The sequence below is a fragment of the Parasteatoda tepidariorum genome, chromosome 11 (genome assembly GCF_982258835.1).
Source record: "Parasteatoda tepidariorum strain Cologne lab strain chromosome 11, Ptep-v5.0, whole genome shotgun sequence".
In the NCBI taxonomy this organism is placed as follows: domain Eukaryota; kingdom Metazoa; phylum Arthropoda; class Arachnida; order Araneae; family Theridiidae; genus Parasteatoda; species Parasteatoda tepidariorum.
The window spans coordinates 92,239,521-92,263,332 of record NC_141765.1 but is presented as its reverse complement, the minus strand read 5'-3'; the positions used below and the strand labels follow the sequence as shown (position 1 = coordinate 92,263,332).

General features: G+C 26.6%; 1 protein-coding gene across 1 annotated transcript in view; it reads left to right on the top strand.

Moving 5' to 3' along the window:
* Positions 1-2,416: 2,416 nt before the first annotated feature.
* Positions 2,417-23,812, top strand: part of LOC107455720 (phytanoyl-CoA dioxygenase, peroxisomal) — a 41,160-nt gene continuing 19,764 nt past the window's right edge. The window contains exons 1-7 of the mRNA XM_016073387.4: positions 2,417-2,840; positions 2,951-3,061; positions 7,026-7,198; positions 9,020-9,182; positions 13,041-13,122; positions 15,560-15,741; positions 18,299-18,454. Coding sequence (XP_015928873.1) covers positions 2,966-3,061; positions 7,026-7,198; positions 9,020-9,182; positions 13,041-13,122; positions 15,560-15,741; positions 18,299-18,454 — 852 coding nt within the window. The 5' untranslated portion in view covers positions 2,417-2,840; positions 2,951-2,965. The remainder of the gene's footprint in view (positions 2,841-2,950; positions 3,062-7,025; positions 7,199-9,019; positions 9,183-13,040; positions 13,123-15,559; positions 15,742-18,298; positions 18,455-23,812) is intronic.

Genomic DNA, 23,812 nt, shown 5'->3' with positions numbered 1-23,812 from the left:
GTCATAAAGATTGCCTTAAGCGCAGTCCACCAACCTTTATTAAAGGGGGATAAGAAATCATTAACGCAAGCAGGTATCACCGTTGTGACAGATATTTTATAAAATAAAGTTTTAAATTGTTCATATAACAGTAGTTATTTTGACTTCTTTCATTTATTATGGCTTTGTACTTAAAAACTTTTATTGAAGTAAAAATTCATACCCAATGTGGCTACAAGAAAAGTACTTATTTGATCACAGTATCTTAGTACAATAAATAAATAAAATTACTTGTATTTTTTGTATGCTTAAAATATTTCATAAAAAATCCCTTTGCCCAGAACAATCAAAATGTAAAAAAATTATGTACAAATGTTTTCATTCATAACTTATTTCCGAAAAGTTTTGAGAAAATAAGATATTTTATAATCTAGATTTATTATTTAACCGTGTAATTTCTGGATACAGAAATAGAATGTCCTTAAAAGCTAAAAGTATAATAATAATTAAAAAAACAAGAGCATTAGGAAAATTTGATGATTTAATTTCAAAGTCACGTATAGCATGAATGTAATTAAAATCATAAAAAGCCAGTTTGTCTGTCATAGAGTAAATGGGATGTAAGGCGATTATTTGGATTGCTAGATTTATTAGTTAGATTAACTGGATTATAATTTTTTTCCTTATTAATTTTAAATACATTTATGCTGTGATTATCCTCAACACTGATTCCGAAGATTTTGATAAAATTCTGACTAAGATATTGATTTGCGACACCAAATATGAAGTTTTTAATCAAATTGTGACTTAATGCGCCATAAACAGTTTTTAAATATGTGAACAGAGTGTTCCGATTCCCCGTTCTTAATATAAATTTTTTAAATCTTTATTAAGAATTTAATCTAAATGGTACGCAAGTACAGGTCGCAGGATAATGTTTAAGCAAGGAAGTAATAAAAAGATAGTTGGAAACTATCGAATTACTAGTTAAGAAGAGATCAGGATGAAAAAATGGCAAAAACAATTTGATTGCCTAATGATACTTAGATATAGTTCTACCGATCTCAATTTCCTTATGTTTAGCCCGAAAATCAAATATGTTTGGTTATTTACCCCTATTGCGATTCGCTATTTTTCTCAGATTTCTTTTATGATAATTTTGCCTCAGATTCCAAAAATCTATATTATATTAACACCTTGTATTAAAAGTAGTAATTACGGAATACCCCATATTTGATTAGATATTTTTTATTTGTAAATTTTTTATTAGAGCATATATATTTACCAATCTATTCGGCCGTTATCTCAATTTTCTAAATTCAACATGAAGATAGAGGCTCTTTTCCAACTTTTTCTTACTCAATTAAATGGAATTATAGAGATCTCAATATTTTCAATACAGTTTTTTTTTTCCTTCTTTAAATGAAAGTTGAAAAACTTAAGCGTAAAAAAAAAAAAAAAAAGGAATTTCAAAGAACCATTTTTTTTTTAAGAAAATGCTCACACACAAGATAATTTTTAAAGCTATAGAATAAGAATAATGCGATTTTCTCCCCTTTTGCTTAAGTTTAAATATCTAAATTCAAAAACTAACTAATGTATATGTGACTAATATGTTTCTTTCTTTTCATAGAAATGCAAATGAAGTCAATAATGTTTCTTCGAACGTTTAGCACACTTTCCGTGGGGGCGGAAATGAAAATCGCTGATGTAAAGCTTAGTGTGCGCTCGAAATAGTGCTGCTTTTTCATTTTTATGAGGTGAAACAATCCCAGTTCAAAATCTAGAGAAAACATAAAAAAAATAAACTTTCAAACGCAGTAAAATCAACTAATAATTTTATTCATTATTAAATACTTTTAAGGGTAATGAACAAAGAGAAATTTTTTATACTTATTAACTATTTTACAAAAATAATTCTCGTTTTAAATTTTATTAAAAAAAAAAAAAACATTTTTTAAATTGTAAATGTTTTATTTTCTTCAATAGTCTTTTCAATTGCGGAAATATTTGCTCTTCGGAATACCAATTGTTTCCGAACTTTTTGACTTTGTCATTAAATTCTAACAAATTTTTAAACGACGCATGTTTGAAGGACATAAAAATTCATCCCTCTCAGAATTAAATTTTATTTTTATATGCTCCTTTCCTATTTTCATTTTATTATAATTTGGTGTTCTATATTTCTGTAGAGTTTTACTGTCACTAGATGGCAGCTCTGCATAAAAGTGCATATTACTAAAGGCTTTGTCAGTAGTTTAGAGTTGTGAAGTTAAATTATCAAATTTATGGCTAACACTCATTAAACTGAATTAAAACATATTTCTGAATTGAGGAAAAAGTTTTATTAACTTCTAAGTTAAAAAAAAAAAATTTATTATCCATTTTAATATTTTATTATATTGTTATATTCTTTATCAGAACTTATTACAACTAAACACTCTCTATAAAAAATGATAATAAAAATAGTTGTTTGACGCCAATAATGAGATAAACCACAAAAATGGTTTATCTGCTGCCACCGGTAAGATAGAACCTTCACTTCCTCTTACGGGTTCCTTATATCTACGGCACTAGAATTGAAAAGACAAGTTTCGTTTTGTTGTTTACTTTCCTGTTGTACTCAAAAATCATCTGATATTTTTATCAATTCCTTTAATCAATCCGATATTTTAAGGAAAAACAGTATTGCGTCATTCCTTATCATTGTTGAGATAAAATATATTGTTTTACATATAAAGTTGTTTTGAAGTGAACTTATTATTATTTCTTTCTGTATGTGATGAAGACATTTCCAGAAGTGTCAATAGTATAATAGAGTGGAATATATCTGTTTGTTGTAGTAAGAATATTTTACAGAGGTATTTGTTTCATTTTTTTTAATTCCGATGCATTTAGCAAATTTGTTTTTATTGTGTAAAATATGATCCTTAATAAGATGCATAAACTTACTGAAGGTTTATTTTGGCAGTTTAAAAAGATAAAGATGGCAGAAGATCGATTAAAAACTATTTATCGTCATTTGAATCCTGATAAATCAGCACCTGAAATGCTTTTATTTGGAATGCAAAATCCTATGAAGGTAATGTGTAGCACTTTTAAATCATTCCAATTGCTTACTATACATTTTTTCCATCAATGTTATAATATCGGGTAAATTATAAAGTAGGTAACTTTTGGACGTCGAGTGTATTTCGTAAAGATTTACGTACAGTTTGGGAGATTTTCATATCTAGATCTGTGGCAGGACAATCACCAAGTCTTGGCAAATACTATGCAGCGGCCAGTGAGAAATTAAATAAAACATCACACAATAGGACCAACTCGAAAGGTATAACTCGTAGCCACCTTTGGGCAAACATCTACTTGTTCTTTTCAACGAAAATTGCAAGTTTAATTGGCAAAATTTATTTGGCATCTTGGCGATTGAAGTTGGCACGACAGATCACGATATAGGAATATCCCCAGTTTCTGTGCTGAAAATGTCTCCAATTTTTTAAAAACTTACTATCAAAAACAAAAAAAAGTTGGAATAGGGGACCAACTTGAAAGGCACCAACTACAATTTGCCAAAGTGCTAAATTGATTTTAAACTTGCTAATTTTTTTAAAATGACAAGCAGAGGTTTATCCGAGGGTGGCTACGAGTTATGCCTTTTTTGTGTCCTTTTGTGATGACTCTTGTTAGTTTCTCCTGCACCGCTGCTTGTAAACTGCCAATACTTGACGATAATTCTGCCCTAGCTCATAGTATGAAAAATTTTCCTTACCATTAGAGAGGTAATACTTTTGCATCGATATATGTTGGCCAAGACACTAAATAAATTTTAAACTTGCTTTAATCTTTTAATAGAAATAAGTAGAAATTTGTACGAGGATAGCTACGAGTTATGTCTTTCAAGCTGTCCTTTCTGTGATGTTTTTAAACTGGTATAGATAAGGTATTTTCTATTAAGTTTAATGCATTTCAATAAAATTATATGATTTCTAATATTAAGAAGTGGTCATTAAGTACTGTAAGCTGCGTATTATTAAATCTTTTAAAACTTACTTTTTTGATTAATATTAAGGATGATGATCGAAATCTATTGATGTAAGTTGCACAAAAACAAAGAAATTTTTCAAACATCTAAAATTAGGCAAATGAAAAATACCTGAACCATCTTTTTAAAAATGTACGTCGCAGAATTGGTGGCTGGCCACCGACCTGCTAAACCTGGAATCGCCTGGAAATTTTATTATGCTGGAAAAAACCTGGAAAATTTAGATAATAACGCGGAAAAATCGGGAAATTTTAAAGATAAGCTAGAATTTATTCTTACATTTTACTAATTTCAATTATTTTACCATCCGTTATACCCATTTTCTTTAGATAGAAATTTATCGCCAAACAATGTCATCAACTTTTATAACAAGTATGTGATTCTTATGCCAATTTACAGAATTCTGCAAATTAGCAGAAGACTGTTGATTTACAGAAGTCTGTAAATTTTTATATTTAATTTATATTATAACAAACTTTTCTTGGAGTTTCACTTATCTGAAATTTAAATTTTGTTACTTGTTTTTGTTAATTTTTTTTTCCGTATATTTTTTTATTTATTCAAATATAAAAGTATTTATATATCTTTTCATTTAAGAAAGCACATTTAAAATAAAAATAAATAATAATAAATTAAATTTTACTGTAAATAATAACTAAAATAAGCAAGAAATAAATATGATAAACATTATGTAAAAAAATTATCGTATTTTATTTATATATATTTGAAATTATTATTTTTTTTTAAAAAAATCATTGTTTATCTTAATTTTTTTAAATTTATTTTCAAAAAATCCATTTTAAGGGGGCCCCTAATGATTGGGTGCCCCAGGCCATGTCCTAGTCTGGCCTAATGGGTAATCTGGCACTGACTGAAGTGTAGTATTTTTAAAAATGATGACTAAGTTTTTAGATGAAATTCTAATTTATTAATCTCAAAAATATTAAATTTGAAAACAGTTGATTAAAATCATTTTGAAATACTGACAGTAATCCTCATTTGCTAACAACATGACTGTCTGGTAGATTTCAAGCTTCCATTGGCAGTTTATCATGATTGGCATTATGATAAACCCAAAAGTAATTCCAAAATGGAAAACATTTAAACGATTGTTTGTTAGAAAAAATTGTGTTTTTTCTATATTTCAAAAAAAATCTTATATATTAATAAGTAGCAATTATGCGGCAAATTCCGATTGGTAGCAAAAGAATTATTTGATTAATGTAAAATGCAATATTTAATCTTTCTTATTTGGCTACAATTAGATCGAGTTAATTTGGAATTACATAAAGGAAATTTTGAATTGCATTTTTGAACATAATTTTATGATCTTTAGTGTTTTTCCCCCTGCAAAGTAACTTTTTGTTTTAGCGTTGAGTTGATGTATTGTTCAATATTATTTTAGAGAAAAATCTAACGCTTATGTAGACAGAAATATCTAAATAAAAATTTGGTTCATACATTTTTTGCTGAAGTGCTGCCTATTCGAGTTCCTTCTAGAAATTCTTTTGGAAACTAGGATTTACGATGAAATGGGACAAAAATAGAATGCATTAAAAAGAGATTGATTAAATGTGCGATTTGAAACTCTCATGTCGTAATAAAAAGGTAGTAAAAGTATAGGATTTTCAAAGTCATGTCAAAAGGCGTAGCAGTAACTGCCTTTAAAAAAGGAAAGGAAAATCATTCAGATTTCCTACGAAATCGGCTCAAGTAAAGCACGTCAAAATGTGATTAATTAAATGCAAATGATTTCTAACTCACAAGTTGATACATAATAAATGTATCAGGATTTTGAAAACCACAGGGCAGTTGGTTGTTATTAATATTAAAAAAAAGTCTATTTAAATGTCACTTGGATTCACCATGAAATCGGAAAAAATAAAGAGATTCGAAAAGGGATTACTCAGATTCAAAATTTGTACATTGTAATATCTTATTAAAACGCAATCAGAATCTCGTAGTAATAACTGCTGAAAAAGTAAATGAGAAACAACATTGATTTACAATGAATTCTATGCAAGTTGAGTGTGACAAAATGTGATGAATCAAACGTGTGATTAAAATGGTTTGACATTTTCTTAATTTTCATGGGAAAAAAAATTCGTGTTCAAAAGCTCTCACGGGCTGCAATCCAACAGTCTGAAAACTACATATGGCCTGTGGGTCGCAGGTTGTGCACTCCTAATTTAAAGAATAAAAAAAGAAATATCACTATTCTTAAATGAATTTATTTAGCCAGAAACTTATTTCGAACTTCTACATATTACTTTTCAAAACAGAATAAGTCATGAAATTTTAGTTTTAATAACAAAGAAAATAGCATCATAATTTTTTATAAATTTTTTTATATAAATTAAGAAACCTCTAATTCAACTAGTGGCATAATAATAAAATGTTTATAGTGAAATTTCTCAAATTTTGAGAGCTGTGGAGAAATAATTTATTATTTGAGGTATAAGAGTATTAATTCAAAATAATAGCACACACATATTTTTTTATGAATTATGTTGAGTTAGGAATAACATTTTAGAAGTTCTGGTTTTTAGATAAAATTCTGTACAATAGTTTTATAGCCTAGTTAAAAAGAATAACAGAAAAGAGGAACCTGGAAAAAAATATTTTCTGTCATGCAGAAGTGTTGAATTTTAACTTAAAATGCCAATAGGTTTATTGTATCAATGGAACCAATGACTCTAAACAATTAATTTCATTAAAAAACGTTCTCTTAGGATAGTTTCAATTAGGATAGTTTCTAGGACCTTAATATGCTAGCTACAAAGTCAAGTTACTATTCTTTTCAACAACTATTTCTCTGAGTAGCCAGTTTTATCAAATACAAATAGGTATTAGCTTTATTTGCAGTATTCTAAACGTAAGCTTAAAAAGAAAAAAAAAATCTGAATGGGGGTAAAATAATAAAAAGATTGGTTCTTATTTTTTGAATCAAGCTAGTTTTTTTTCTTTTGAAAAAAAGGTTTCAATTGTTATTTTTCTTTTCCAGGCAATTGTTCAAAAAAGCAATTATTCGCAAACAAGAAAGCCAAATGAATCTAAATCTTTCCGTTATACAAATAACTGCAGTAGGTTGTCTAGAGGACAACGGTTATTTTATGAAGAAAATGGTTTTATTGTTGTGCCACAGCTTGTATCAGAAGAGTCTCTTGAAATTTACAGGTACTAGTTTTCTTGTTCTTTTACTCTCTAGCACTTATACAACTGGTAAATTTGGAAAATGTTTTGTTACCTAATTTGTACTGTTTTTCTTTCTTATTACATGAAATAATTTGATTTGCTCTAAAAGGCAGGATACAGCTTCAAATGCAATTTTATGGGCTTACTACTTTGCTTTTTAAATAGTTTGTTTTTAATTACTTAGAGATTATAAAGCGCATTGGGTTTATCATAATGCTATAGTGTAATGTTTGGATAATTTTTTTTCCTTTGGATTAACAGACTATAAAAAATAGAACACCTCAGTTACTTTTGATCTTATGATCAGTTATGGAAGTAACATGCAATCTTAATGTGATTCAAGGTAGTGTGATTCAAGGTTCTACTGAGATTTTGATGAAAAACCTACGCTTCTTTGCTTCTCTTTTTAGAAATATTGAAATTTTCATTCCTAGGTGCTTAATGAGATTGCAGGATTTGCTTCTAACATGAATTCACTTTTAATTTTAAGTTTTTAATTTAGAATAATAATGATAAGAAGAATAATGATAACCAACGAAATATACAAAAATACAAGAAAATTTATTGATATTATCTGTCTCATTAATCATAAATTGGTATCAAAAGTCGTGAATTAATAAAATAATAGAGCGATCTAAGTTAAAAACTAACAAATAAAGCATCAAACATGGCTGTATCACAACCTTAACTAAAATGGGAGCCAAATGTAATATGGCAATTCCTCAAAGCGATTTTCTCCATTAGACCATATCCACTTTTACTCAAGTTTTGCCGAGGTGGCACCTCCCAGAATAACCCATATTTTTTCAGATTGAGCTCATTTGAAAAAGCACATCATTATACCCATGCAATGGATTTTTTCACTTTTATCATTTCTAATCAATTTCTTTGCAATGTTCAAATCAAATTGTTCTGTAAAAATTATTAACTTGTCTTATAAATTTAACTTTCTAGCCTTTTATACAAAATGGCATGAAGTAAAACATATTTCAGCAATCTGATTTTTGTGAATAAAATCTAGTATAAATGAATTAAATACGTGAAAAAAATGAATTAAAAGCGGGAAAAAAATGCCAAGTACAATAAGTACGTGAATAAAGTGCATGATTTAAAAAAAAACATTTTGCTAAATTATAATATATTACTTATTTATAAAAAAAAAAAATTGTGTAATATAATTTAATCATAGCTCATTACACTTATTGCTTAATTTATTTGGATTGTAAACCTTTTATGGTTTTCTAAAATACATTAACATGTATATATAATCATAATTTATTATATTTTTTCCTTTATTCCAAAAGCAAAATTTAAAATTTTGTTCGCATTATAATAGATATAAGGAATTTATAAATTGAAAATCATGCATTTGTAATATCAAACATCACAATTTTCTTATTTTCACTTGATTTAATAGCAACGTTTTATGATTCGTATTCACATGTTTTTAAAATCCATATCGTGATTCATATTCAAGCGATTCAAAAATGCAACATCGCGATTCTAGTAAAAACTAAAATTTTTCTTAAATTATTTACTATAAAGGTGTGATATCCTTCATGGGTAGGTAATTAAATTATAAATCTTATTTCAAAAAAATTATGTTAAATACGAAGCTTGTATGCTACATAAATTGATATCAATTAATATTAATAATATTATTTATATCATCTTGATATTAATTTTTTGCACTTAAAATTTTCAAAATTTTTCACTTAGTTTCACTATTACAAATGATATACATATTTTTTTGTAAAACTGCTTTTATGTTAATACTTTATAAAGGGCAATTTTTGTTTTCAGGCAGCGTTTTAAAGATATTTGTGATGGAAAAGTAAATATTCCAGGACTAACAGTAATGAGAGATGTCACTTTTAGCAAAACAAGACCTAATGAAAGAGTTATAAATAAAATTCAGGATTTCATTTTTGATGAAGTATTGTTTGATTACTGTTCTTTACCTCAGGTATTTGTCCATCTTTTTTATTTTATTAAGGTTACAATTTTGTCCATCTAAAACAAGTCAAAACAGGTTCCAATAAACTATAAAAATTTTTTTTAAATTATGCTATTTAAATATTTTTAAACTCTTTACACCTTAGGCCACATATGTGGGCATTTAGTTTTTTTTATGATATTAAAATTATTTTCAATAGTAAAAAGAACAGTAGTTTGATCAGTGATTGGAAAAATTTCATTATTCTTCAGTTAACTACAACTATTTTATTACAAATGTATTTTATTACAACTGGTTTTTTTTTAAACGCTACTACTTTCAAAATGTATTTACTACTTCATTACTTTTAGGAGACCATCTTTTCTGGAGAACTTAATTTATACACATATTCAAAATGGTTTTGAATGAAAAATTGGCTTATTTAAACATGAGAAATTATTAAGATATGTTTATGCGAGCCAGTTTGTCATTTTCAAAAATTTTTACGATTTGGTTCTTTAAACCTTCAACTTTTTATGCTTTTCTTAATTTAATAAATGTTAGGAAATAATCAAACATTTGCAATTTTGTAAAGTGTGTGATGCTCGATTATTTCCACTTAGAAATTAAGTACACTGAAAATTGCAGAGAAAATATATGCCCTTTGATTGAAATTACATCAATATATTGAAGCATACTTTAGCATTTGAAAGTGTGGCTAAAAAGATAAATTAGCTAATATTCGTAATGGCTAGTTTGAATATTAGTGTCTAATATAAATATGAAAATTAAATTAAACAGAAATGAAGACCAGAATTTAAGTAAAATAAGTAAAAATTGAAAAGTGCTATTAAGCAGCTAAAACCAAAATTGTCTTACGAAAAGAATTTAAATAAAAATGTGAGAAATTTAAATAAAAAGTAAACAAATCTTAAAGATACACATGTTAGCACAAACAGTACTTCATCAGGAGACATGTCTGCGTATTCTCTGATGAAGTACTGTTTGTGCTAACATGTGTATCCTAAAATTTTTTTTAATTTCTATTTAAATTTCTCACATTTTTATTTAAATTGTTTAAATATTAGTACTAATACATAATTCTTAAAGATTGGCCCTTGGGACATTCTCATTGCCACCATTGACGGACCTGCAAAGGTTTGTACCAAACAGATTTGAAAAATAATGCGCTAATTCTGACTCTTGAGTTTGGTAATTGCTTATTCACTTCAGAATCTTTCAACAAGAGAAATAAGAATGTTATGGTTTGCTGCACTGATAATATTATCTCTGATGTACAGTTAGAGATATAAATGCATGAAATTATTTTTCGGTATTCAGTGTTGTTTGATGATATGAAAAAATCCCTAATATTAGATAAAAATAATATTAGATACATTGTATACATTAAGTTTTTATAATTTGTAGAAATATAACAGAGAAATTTCTCGACATCTTTCTTTGAAGAGGGTAGGGTAATACTGGTTTCCTACTTTGTCAAATGTCTAAACAATTGGGGTAACTATGAAGTAAAATAGTTTCCAAAATGCTCTCCCATGGGAATATAAATCTTGCTTCTTCAAAGAAAAAAAATTTTATGTGAGTTTTTCCAGAACAGTACTTACTTTTCGAACAAGTCTTGTATGTATTTTTTCTTAATCATTGATTTTTTCAGGCATTCTTAAATAATTGAAAATCTTAGTATGTGTATATGTATATATATGTGTGTGTGTGCATATGTGTAGATATATATATACAGTAGAAAATCCCATATCCGGAATTGGCAAGTCCAGAAAATAGATTTTTTCTGAATAATTAGTCTTTAATGTAAACAAACATCAAAATATCCTTATTTAATTAAAAGTAACAAGTAATTAAAAAAATGATTAATATTTAAAAAAAATATTTATTTCTAAAACTTTATGTTAAAACCTTATGTTTAAAATCTATGTTAGAAGCATAATTAAAATGAAAAGAATAAGATTTGCAATCTTAACATGCAATCAATATTTAAAACTAATATGAATTATAAAAAAACATATTTTTGTTAACAAGAAAGAAATTTAACGCGATGTTACTAATTTAATACTCAATATGCTGCAGACTTTTTTTTAAAAATAAAATTTAATAGTTTTTCTGATTCTTTGTCAGTTTAGTTCAAAGTTATGTATTTATTGATGTCAGTCTTTCACTAATAAATACTATTCTTCTTCCATACAACTTTCTATTCTTTCACTTAAAATTAAAAACTATTATAAAAAATAATTATATCATCAAAATAATTAGCAGCAAATGAAACTTTATGTTTAATGAAAATTCAGCGGATTGTTCTTTGAAAGATACTTGGGGCAGCATTCTTCAACCGAAATGACGATCTTAAGCATTCGTATAAGCTGTTGTTAATGACAAATTTTGCAGTGTCATTAGGGGGAATTTTTATGTTCCAAAAACCTGCAACTATATCCAGGGAAAATAAACACGATTGCATAATTTATCTGTCAAAGTTTCTGTCAAAGGTAATGGTTCTACATTTGATATAATAATTGCATTTAAATTTTATACGCAATCTACTTTTTTATTTTTGTCTTTTTAAAAAGCTAAAGTTACTGGAGTGGAGTAGCTAGAAGAGCTTATTTAATTACGTTATGCTTTAATAATTCTTCAATTTGTTTATCTATTTCCTCTTGTTATTTCGAGGAAGTCTTGCATGTTCAGTGTTTTGGATTTTTCAAACTTGTGGCATACATGATATTCTACTTTAATGTCCTGAAATAAAGAATAACGGTGGTCCCTGTCAGTATCAGCCATTTCCAGTTATATAAGACATCTGACACTCTGGACTCTGAGGACTTTGTCAAACCATCTAATGGGTTGTCACCTTTTCTTGACACTTCAGAGCTTTGCTAAATATCAGGTGTCTGGGTCTTCCAGTCTCTTTAAGTGTTCAAGTCCTCTAAAAAGATAAAATTTGAGGATGTTAAAAGTGTATGGTTCTTTAAATTTGTTCTTTAGTTCATGTTTACAAAGTGCTCACCCAGTATATCTTCTAATTACATACGCCGATAATAATTTAAATAAACGTTCACCTCTCACAGCTATATAAGTTAAATAGTTGAATGAAATTTTTATAAATATTGATTTCTGTTGTTCATTTAAGAAGCATTGATTTAAGTGTTTTGTTATTTTTTTAACTGTTAAAAACTTCTGATTGCCATTTTAACACCACTATTGATTTCTCCATAAATTTGTCAGTTTTTTCATTAATTAATGTTCCAAGTTATCTAAATTTTGTGATTTTTCCTAACCTGTTATCATTTACTTCAGAAAACTCAAGATTGGTGATTCTTTTAGTTATTTGCAGATATTTGGTTTATTTGATTGTTATGCTCATGTTTTTATCTATTGTCTCAAGAGCTAGAAATGTTTCTCTGTAAGTTTTGTCTTGTTTTCCCAATGATGTCAGTGTCATCCGCATATGCTAGAATATGAATAAATAAATAAAAATTGTTTCCTTTGGTTGCAATTCCTGCTTCTCTCATAACCTTTTTGAGAGTGCTGTTAAACTGCACTAACAGCAAGCATGTTAGAGCAGTTAATCCATATAAGAGAATAGATATTTTAGACAATTACGTTAAATTCTGATTGAGCAATGACTTTGTATAGCACGTTTTAAAAATAATATTATTTAATATATTAGTGACTATAATATATTTAAAATATATCAATTCATTACAATTTCAATAAAGTAAAACTTTTTAATGCTTACAGCCTCTTAAAATGTAAACCTTAATCTTTTTAGCCATTTTATTAAATTTTCTTTTATGTTCTAGGTTTTATATTATAGATTTTATTTTAAAGTTCTTACTAGATCATCTGCTTTAATTTCAGATTGTCGATTATGTTGAATGCTTTTGTGGTCCCAATATCAAAGCAATGCACACAATGCTTATAAATAAACCTCCTGATCCAGGTATATACCAATTTGAAATTTTCCACAATTTTGCTGTAATTTTATTACAGTTATATGTCTTTTATTTTTTAGTTTGGATATGCATTATTTAAATATCTTTCATTAAAATAAGAGTATATTTTAGAATGTTTCGAAGGAAAAAGTTTTTTTTTTATCAATTAATTTATTTCATGATTTTTTAACATTCCGTTTTGTAGAAATGGTTGAGGAGTGATGGGCGGAACATCATTTTCTATATAAATATTCCTTTCAATTTTTGCTGATCTTTGAAGTCAGGAAAGAGATTCTACTAGTTCTGTTCCTTAGCAAGCGAGCCCCACTTGTTTCTCTGTGAATAAGGAGCATGTTTCAAAACAGGTTTTAGTTAAGAATTTGAACAAAGTTGAGGCAAATCTTTACATATTAGCTTTAAGTTAAAGTAACAGTTAACTAATGAAAAAATCACATATTGTCCATTGCTGAGCAATGGCAGAATATAATGTAGCATTTAGTTCTTTCTATAAAACATAAACCTAGTTATTTACGTCAGTTTATGAGAACTGTTATTTTTGAACTGTTTAGTATTGAACTGTATAATTTTCTATTAATTGTAGCCAGACATATAATTTATAATTTAAATTATGCAAATATATAATATCTAATTTCAATTTGAAATCAACAACATTTGTTAGCTACAAAGCTGAAAAACTCTTCATTGCAGGTGTTAACTGCACTAATTGCCATTGTAACAAGTATTCAATTCTATGTTCAGGGTATTCACGCAACTGGAAAGTCATGAATTTCAGTATTGAACAAAATTTGCCATGATATGTCATGATTTTAACTATTTTTTTAAAAAAAATCAGGGAAAGTCATGGATTTAGGCTGCCGAAAAATCTAATTTTTTAAATGGAATGTACCCCCCACCCAATTTCACGGTGTACCGAATATCTGAATTTGTAACAAAATCCTCACTCACAGTCATATTTTATTTAAATATAAAATTTTTTTATCATGTTCTTTAAAAATCATGGTGTTTTTTTAAAAAAAATTAAAGGAAAAATATCATTTCTAGAGCAAATTATCTTTTAAACTTCTGTGATTTCAGAATTTTATTATTATTAATTTTTTTTATTTTATCAATTTAAAATTCTAGCTGAGGTAAGCCAGTCATTGGCGAATTATTTTTATTCTGAAATGAGAACAGAAAAATCAGGAGTATTTCTTTCCTTTCTAATGAACGAGAAAAGTATCTTTTGAATATAATCCTGCAGAAAAAAAGAAAAATTAATTATTTGCTTTCGTATTTTTTTGTGCAATTTTATATTGCTTCAACTTCTTCTTTACTCTGGTTTTTAAATTTAATGTGATTAATGTTATTATAATGCTTTTTTAAATTTATTGTTGTGTTTTTGTTGGAGAAAATAGTAAATTCGTTAAGTCAAGAAAAATCTTGGAATTAGTCATGAAAAATCATGGATTTGAAAATCTGAAATGTAGCAGATACACTGTATGTTCTCATTCTGATATAACTTTATACTCTGTTAGAGATGATTTAGGGTGCTAATCAGTCTCAGCCTTCACCCTGGCGGCGTTGGAGTTATGAGCTGGGGGCTCTGCGAAGGGCCATCTTTGAAAAGGGACCTAGCCATGACTATCTCAAACCCATGGATGTCCTATATGGGAAATTGGTGTGGAGTTGAGTGCTGGTGTTTATTCCCATTGTATTTCATACAGTAACGCCCAAGTTTCCAATCTTTGCAGGATCAAGTGAAAAATGCTCCCAGTTTTAAAATAGTTATACGTTTACATTTGAACTAAGTGGACATTAGCAACCAATTTAAGTTATAAAGAAAAGGCACCCCATGTAATTTCACATCCAAATAAAAAAAAACTTTATTCTTTGATATAAATGTTTTATGTTAAATTTATTTAAAAAATTAATATTTTATTTATAAATATTAGTTCCATTGTATTTTACACATTAATGCCCAAGTTTCCAAGTTTTACTGGATCATGTGAAAAATGCTCCCAGTTTGAAAGCAGTTATACATTTACATTTAAACTAAGTGAGCTTTATCACCACTTTAAATTGTAAAGAGGAAACACCTCATGTAATTTCACATCCAAATAAAAAAAATTTAATTCTTTAATATAAATGTTTTATGTTGAATTTATTAAAATTCTTTTATTTTATTTATAAATATTTTATGGTTGATTAATACAAATGATTTGTTTGACCAAAAATTATGTAAATAATGAAATCATGTTAATACCACTATTTATCTTTCCTCCTGTGCTGTAAGGAAGACTGAGCAATGACTAACCAACCATTAAGTAACATAACACTTTCTATATGAAAAATTGCTATTAAAGTCCGAATTTTTAATTATGTTATTTATATATCCTACATTAATTTTTTGGTGCCTAATGTATCTAATAAATTATGTTTGTTCAGGCTCTCTTACTTCTCGCCATCCACTCCATCAAGACTTGCATTACTTTCCATTTAGGCCTGCAGATAAAGTTGTTTGTGCATGGACAGCTATGGAAAGAGTGAACCGTCAAAATGGATGCCTAGTTGCTATTCCTGGAACACATAAAGGCCCATTATTAGAGCATGAGTACCCAGATTGGGAAGTAAGATTAAATTTTGTAATAGCATTATTTAGACAACCTAGTTGAAGCATATGACTAATTGGAAAATGCAAATTAATGTGATGCTCTTTTACTTACATTATTTTTAAACAATTTTTTAAAGTTATACTATGTATTTATCAGTAGTGTTTGTTTCGTTTGTAAATAACGACTGCTGACAAATGTTAAGTTAATCTAGATTTGTTACTGGAAGTTTTATGATTGTGTTTAAAATAAGCAGTGACTGGTAATCAAAATATCACATTTCCATATTATCGCAAATAGCATGTCAACATACAAAAATAGTTACAACTTGTTTTCATATGTAAATAAGTTATGGTTTACTCTAGCAGCATCTCAATCGAATTCTGACTAATACCCTCGGTGTGAAGATGGTTCTTTGAATGCAGCATCTTATTAAAGTAGTTTTTTTATGATTAATGTTATTTTTTTCTCCTGTGTCTTTATTTGGAAATGAATATGTAAATAATACAGGCAACATGAGAAAGAGTGACATAAATAGGAAGATAAACAATAAAATATATGAACAATATAAACAAGAACAAAAAACATAAGAGAACAAATGCAAAATATATATCAGTGAATTGTGTTAGACCCTAAGAAGCATGAATATTTCACAGAGAAATCATGTTTCTACCATTTCAATATAATTTGAAAATGTCACGGCTTGTCTGAGATTCTGGGTGAAGTTCTGGGCATGATAATAAGTGTTCAACATACGTAATACCTGCTGTGAAGATCTGGCTTGCATTTGTTGATGGAATTTTAATATGATTTACCTGTTTTGCTTAATAGTCATGATCTGTTTTAAGTCCGTGTTAAGCCACTGATTACTTACCGAATTTATGACTAAAGTGCTCTCAACTTTCCTGGATCTCTTTCCAGTGTTTTCTTTTAGATAACAAATATTGTTCTGTTTTGTGTGCTGCTTCAATTTCATTGTAAATGCATTCCTTTAATGAGCCTATTGAGATTGGTTGAATTGTCTGTTGTTTTAGATGCACGCAAATTATTATTCATTCAGCACAATACATGAAGTACATGTGAATTAAGGATTTCACAAATGTGTGGAACATACCATTATGCATTCAAAAATTCTTGTATTCAGACTCTCCAATATCTCTTTGCTATGATGATGACTAGTTTCATTGAATTGTTAAGTTTTTTTTTTTAAATTTCATTAAATGTCATTCACATTTCATTAAATGTCTTAATTTTATTTATGTCATTAATTATGATATAAATATATTGAATCATCAGCATTTACACCTAAGTGACACTTTTGATTTAATATTTTTACTAGCAATTTTACAATGATGTATAGTAATTAAAACAAAATTTTTTTATAAATCGCAGTTACAGTATGCATAATTTTTTCTTTTCGATTTTGGGATTAGATTTCTTAGATTTGTATTTTAAGTGATTTTGGCTCCAAAATCTAATTATCTTAACTGATACTCTTGCTAATAGCCCTAATATTAATATACAATTATATCTATTTGTTAATGCCAGTAAAATAAAAGAGTTTGCTCAAAGGTTCTTTTTTCTTATTGTGTAGAAATGATGTAGTATTATTTTCACAACATTACTTATTAGTAATTAGGCTTTATTCTTTCCTTACAAATTCCTTATGTCAATTCTATCAAGTATTCATATTTTTTTAATATTAATTGCATTTCATTACACTTCTGATTAACTATCCTTTTACCAGCAATTTAAAAAAGAAATGTGCAAATTAATTTGTAACCAATATATATTACTTAGACAAAGAAACAGACAAACAAATAAAAAAAATTTTTAAGTGACCGTTTAAGGAAATTGTTATGTAAAAATACTTTCTTTTGCATGTAATAATATTATATAAGTTTATCTAATATAATAATATTTTGTATTAAAAACATATCATAATGTGGATTTATTAGTTTAGGTCTAATAAATCTACTATTTTTTTTATTAATAATCTTGCTGACAGCCCTTGATATAAAGGGTTATTCATAATTCCCTCCAGGGTTTCGAAGCCTTATAGTAAAGAAAAGAAGACAAATATGAAAAAAAGAAACATATGAAATTATTCCGAAACTATTCAAGTTTTACTTACATACATTACAGGTGTTCTATGTGTGAACCCTTGGTCACACAGCATACATCAATGCGGTAGTCCAGTTTCTGCCGGAGGGACATTCTTTATTTACCTATTCCTCCTAGTGATACAACAGTTTCTAACTTATAGGTTGTATAATAATTCTGCCTTTATAACTTCATTTATTGGTTTTTAGGCCTTTGTCTGTGGTTTTTATTTGATTATATTTATTTCATATTCATTTATTATCTGAAAAACATATTATTTTTATTAAATTAATATAATTTATAACTGAATAAATGATTATTCCTTCTTAATGGGATAATTGTTTCTGTTACAGTAAAATCATCACTAATTATTAAGCTTAAATAAATTGAAACCTGATTTTAATTTTAAAGATAAATTTTAACTTAGGTTAATTAAGTAATAACACTTTAATTAAGTAATTAAAATATATAGGGTGGTGTTAATAAGATGTATCATGGAGTTTCTGACTTGAAAGAAAATCAGAAGGATAGAAGAGTCTTTTTGGAAATGGAAGCTGGTGATACAGTCTTTTTTCATCCATTATTAATTCATGGTTCTGGAGCTAATAGAACAAAAGGATTTCGAAAGGTATACAAAAATCTGTGTCTCATTCGATAATATATTATTCTTAGTATTTTAAGTGACACTGAAATTGTTTTTAAGGAATTTTATGAAGCGAATAAATTTACTGAAAATTTGAATGTCAGTATCAAATTATTTTTTGGTGTTATGATAACCTAACATTTATGTTTTATTAGTATTGTTTAATTCTAAGATCATAACCTGAAATTTAGATTTTAGCTCTTAATTTTATTTTTTAGGTGTTCTACTATTTTTAAAATTTAGTATTTCAGGTTTTAGACTAAAATTGTTAAGAGTCTTGAGATTTAAAAATGCTTTAATGATTATTTTTAAGATTTTTCTTATAAATCAAAATCAAAAACTGTACTAATTTCTATAAAAAAGAATACCTAGTAATAAAGGTTTTTGGTGAAAGATAAAACTGAACAAATAATTTTAAATAGCATGTTACAGCAAACTTCAGTGGTTAATAAAATGTTTATATTTCCTTGATTAATTATGGAGTTTTAAATTATTATGTTATCTGAGAAAAAGATTTAATGAGTATTATTTATTGAAAAACTGATTAAAAAATTGAATATAAGTCTAAGAACTTATATTAATTTTCTTTTTCGATTAAACTACCATGTTAATTTTAAGATTAAACTTGTTATAATTATAAGGAATTTTAATTTCACATATATTTACATTCAAGCAAATTTTTTTGTTAGTTTAAAATTATGCTAAAAATACTAAAATTGCTATTTTTCTCTGGTTTGTTTTTCTAGGCTTTCCAGAATGGACAATTACAGTTAATTTTTTTTTAAAAAATCTTAATGCATTCAGAGTCTCTTAAAACTCACAGAAAACATTTTATTACTTTCCTAAGAGTGCTGTTTATTAAGTTATTTTTAAGCAAAAAATGCTTACTTTAATTTTCACCTAAAGCGGGGGCTTACATGATAATTCATGAACTGATGTCACATGTGTCCATCTGCGTCATGTGCAATCACTGTGCTGAAAAAGCCCATACGTTCTGGCTTTCATTTGAATTTTCGTAATTAATTGCAACTATTTTAAATGGTTCATAACTATCTGTATAATAAATTGTGCACTGATGTAGCTTAATGAATATGTGGGTTTAATCTAACATATTTTTAATGTTTAATTTCATTGGTACCCACTGAAACATTGTTAATAGTTGACGGAATTTTCTAGTTCTGAATATTTAAGATTTTTTTATTCATGTTTTAGTTTAATTTTTTTTATTAATTTCTTGCTTTTTGTGGTAGTTATATTTGATATTTTGTTATTCTTTTTTTTCTTGAATGCATAATTTTTCATATTTCAAAATGCCATGTTCAGTGAGACTGCTCACTCAAGCAGAAATCGATTATTATTAATTGCTCATTCAAGAAGTTTAACGTTATCTAATCATTACTGTGTCATTTATTTTTAAATGTATTCTACAGTGTACAAACGTGCACATTAAAAAAATAGTTAAAAACCCTATCCTGAAAATCAAATAAATCCTGGCTACAGCTCTGAATGTAGTGTTGGGAAATTTTTTTATTATCCTTATTTTGATGAACGAAAAATCATTAATTTCAAATATGAGAAAAGTTTTTTCCCCTCTCTCTGTCAGCTGAAGACTCAGCGTTACTAGCACTGTTTATATGTTGCTTAAGAATATTAAAAATGTTAACAAAATTAAAATGTTAAAAACTATTTTAACATATTCTTAATAATCACAATATTTTAATAATTCCAAAGAGATAATCATAGATGTAAAACCTGCAGTCTTGTGGTTCAATTCAAAGGAGAAAGCTAATAATAATATAGAAAGTTTTTGAAATATTCAACAAATCTCTAATGTATGGCTTTAAAATTTCAAAAATAAAATTTATTAAAAAGGAACCGCTTTCATATTAAAAAACCATTCTGACAATTTGACCCAAATGTTACAACAACAACAGAAAAATTTTATAAATACATATTATTTAGTTGAATTTTCAAGAGGTCAAATAAATATTCTTTTCATATTTACACACAGTTTTTTTTTAAATTTTAAAAACCGTTCAAAATCTTAGAAAAAGTTATAATTTCTTTTAGAGGAAAATTTCAAATTCAGTAATTTATCCATTCTGTGTTTGGCAATAACAAAAATAATAAATAAATTACTGAATAAAAATCTCAAATAAAATATTACTTACAGGTAAAACATTACAGGAGTAAACAATATTAAATATTAGCTAGATAATTTAGATTATTTAAAATAGTTATTTATTGCACATGCGATAAATAAAATATTTGGTACAGTTAGCTAAAAAGTACTTTATAGTATTGAAAAATTCTGTAGTTTGGTATTTCACTATATTTTTTAATATTATGTATGTTAATTTTAATAATTTAGTAATATTAAGAATATTTTAATATCACAATTTAAATTTTATTCTTCTAAAAATTTTAGGGTCTAAAATAATTTATGTTCCTCCTCCCTATAATAGTTGCTGTCTAAGCTTTTTGATTATGTTACAATTAAAAATCATGCACAAAATGATGATTATATTATAAGAACAGAGCAGTATGCATTTTCCCCCATGAGTAATATGTAGTTTGGAAAGGTTTAAGAGATATTCTAATTAAAAATTTCAAACTCTGAGTCTAGCATGCACAATAAAGATGGAGCGTATGTAAATTTTTTCATTGGAAATTTTATGGAACTCAACTTTTGAAATTGATAAGAATTCATAAAAGAATCATAATTTATTTATTCTAAAAAAATATTATGAGTGTAGAAAAACTTAAACATTTATGAAACGATGAGAACAATGAGAATGTTTTGAATACATGACCTTGAAATTACAAGTTTAGTCTCAATTAAGTAATCTCCTCTTTTCAAAATTTCAAATATGATGAACTACTGAACTACTTTCAGAAAGGTATCTTTCCCACTTGCTGCTGCCAAGTTCTCAGAGATGAATTTTTCTTTAAGGTTCTGATGAAGTTTTGATTTTGATACCTTAACAGCTTGTCATAATATGACCTACTTTATTTTAAATAAATTATTACTTTGCTATAACATAAAGGATACAAAGATAATTTCAGCCTCTTTTACAAGTTTAGTGTCATTTCCAGGATGTGTTATTTGCCAAAATGTATACTCTTATTGGGTTCTGTCATTTTCAAAATTCTTAGCACTAGTTAATTCAATACACCTGAAGAAACACCACACCATGACCAACTGAAATGCATGTTTTACCTTCATTATGTCAATAAAGCTTATGTAGGTGTGTCTCATAATAATAGGTGACTTTAAAAAATTTTGATTTCCATACACAAATGTAAGTTGTAAAAGACTTAAGCCTAACAGATACTTTCTTTTTTACAAAATTTTTCCTGCTTTTTTCCATACACAAATGTAAGTTGTAAAAGACTTAAGCCTAACAGATACTTTCTTTTTTACAAAATTTTTCCTGCTTTTTACAAAAATAAATAAAAAGAAGAAAAATATGTTTTTGTTTTTAAAAAAATGTCAAGAATATATGAAAATACATCCTTTTAAATTTAAACTAATATTATTTTGTATTTAGTGATGTATAATATTAAATACTATTTTAAACCAAAATTTAAAAGTGAAATTGAATTTTCATTTTGTTGATACAGGGTTCAAATATGAGCTTAATAAATACGTATCACACTTTTTTAAATATGTAATATATTTGTTGTAGAGATGATAAACATCCTTGCTTTTCTTCTTTGAACTTACTTAAAACATATCCTTTAATATTTTCTCTGCCTTTATCATTATTTTTTATAATTAGATTAATGTTAATTTGAAATATTCTCGTTAAATTTTAATGAGTTTTTATGAATTGCATGCATTTAACATTTCATGTACTTATAAAGGAAATGCAAGCAAAAGGTTTTCGAGGAATTTTTTTAAATTAATGTAAATATTATGATGCAGCTTAATAATAATATTTTTCAATGTTAATACAATTTGGTATTATGTTTATACAATTCAGTTCAGTTTTTAAAAGTTTGTAACAATTTTTGTTCAGTATTATTATTTTTTTAAACAATTTGGTATCAGTAATTTAAATTTTTTTTACCAGTTGCACCATTGATAGTCACCAAGAATTAGATACAGCAGCTATCATATCCAAATTACGGGATATGTACTAGCTATACAACTTGTCCTACTCACTGTTTACTTTCATAAAAAAATAAATATTTATGGAATGTAAGTAAAACAGAACAGAAGTATGAAAATGAAATAACATAATTAAATGAGTATGAGTTAATTATAAGTTATGAGTTAAATGAAATATACAAAATATTTTACTGAAAAAATTCCATTTATTAAAAATTTATTTAATAAGTATCATTTAACCTAATAAATTTTTTTGAACAAACTGTATTTGAAATTAAATTTATCTTATAAAAAATATTCATATGACTTCTTGAAATATAATTTTCTCTCTAAGAATGTTGGCATTTGAATTTTGTTTGAATGAATAGACGTGACTCAAAAAATAAATAAATAAATAAAGTGTGTATAATAAATAAATCCCTAATAAAAGAAATCTAAAAAAATACTACTTAATATAGAAACTACCTAACAAAAAATATATTTAATAAAAAATCTACATTTATGATGTTCAGTGCTACAGTTCTAAAAAATTTGGTTTGTAATATTAATTATGAAAATAAATGTTCTTATGATTTTAAAAGTGAAGTATACCTTCAAACAGTGCACTTTTTAGTGGAGAAAATTATGAGTTTCGTTTGTAACAGTTTATTTATAATCTTTCAAATACAATAAAATACATGTTTGTTTTTTTTAAATTAGTAGAATTTTTAAATAATTATTAAATGCATACTTCTCTTGTAGTAAAAAATGTTACTATATTAGGAAAAATTTGTTAAAAAAATTCTTACTTTAACTGTCTTTCATAATGTGTTAAATATTACAAATAAAGTTTGCCAAAGCATGTATAACTATGCCAGAGTATCTGCCAATTATGATGCATGTTACAACCCTCCCTCCAAGAAATGTGACATTCAAATTACAACAAAATGTTTCACATTCATAACAGATTGAAGTAGTTACCTTCCATTGACTAAATGGGGGATGAATTTCTGCAAGAACGGGCCATGATAGGAGAATTTTTCTCCTGACTAGCCACTACTAATATGTTAAAAGAAAACTCAATTCACCAACAATCACCTTTGTTTAAACAAGTTCCTCTTTAAAAATATTGTTAGATTACATTTTAACAGCAGAGATTTTTTTTAAGGTAAGATTATTATTTCTTTCTTATTTCGTTGCATTTTCAATTCTTTCTAATCATATTTTACTCCTCTTATTTCCTACTTTGT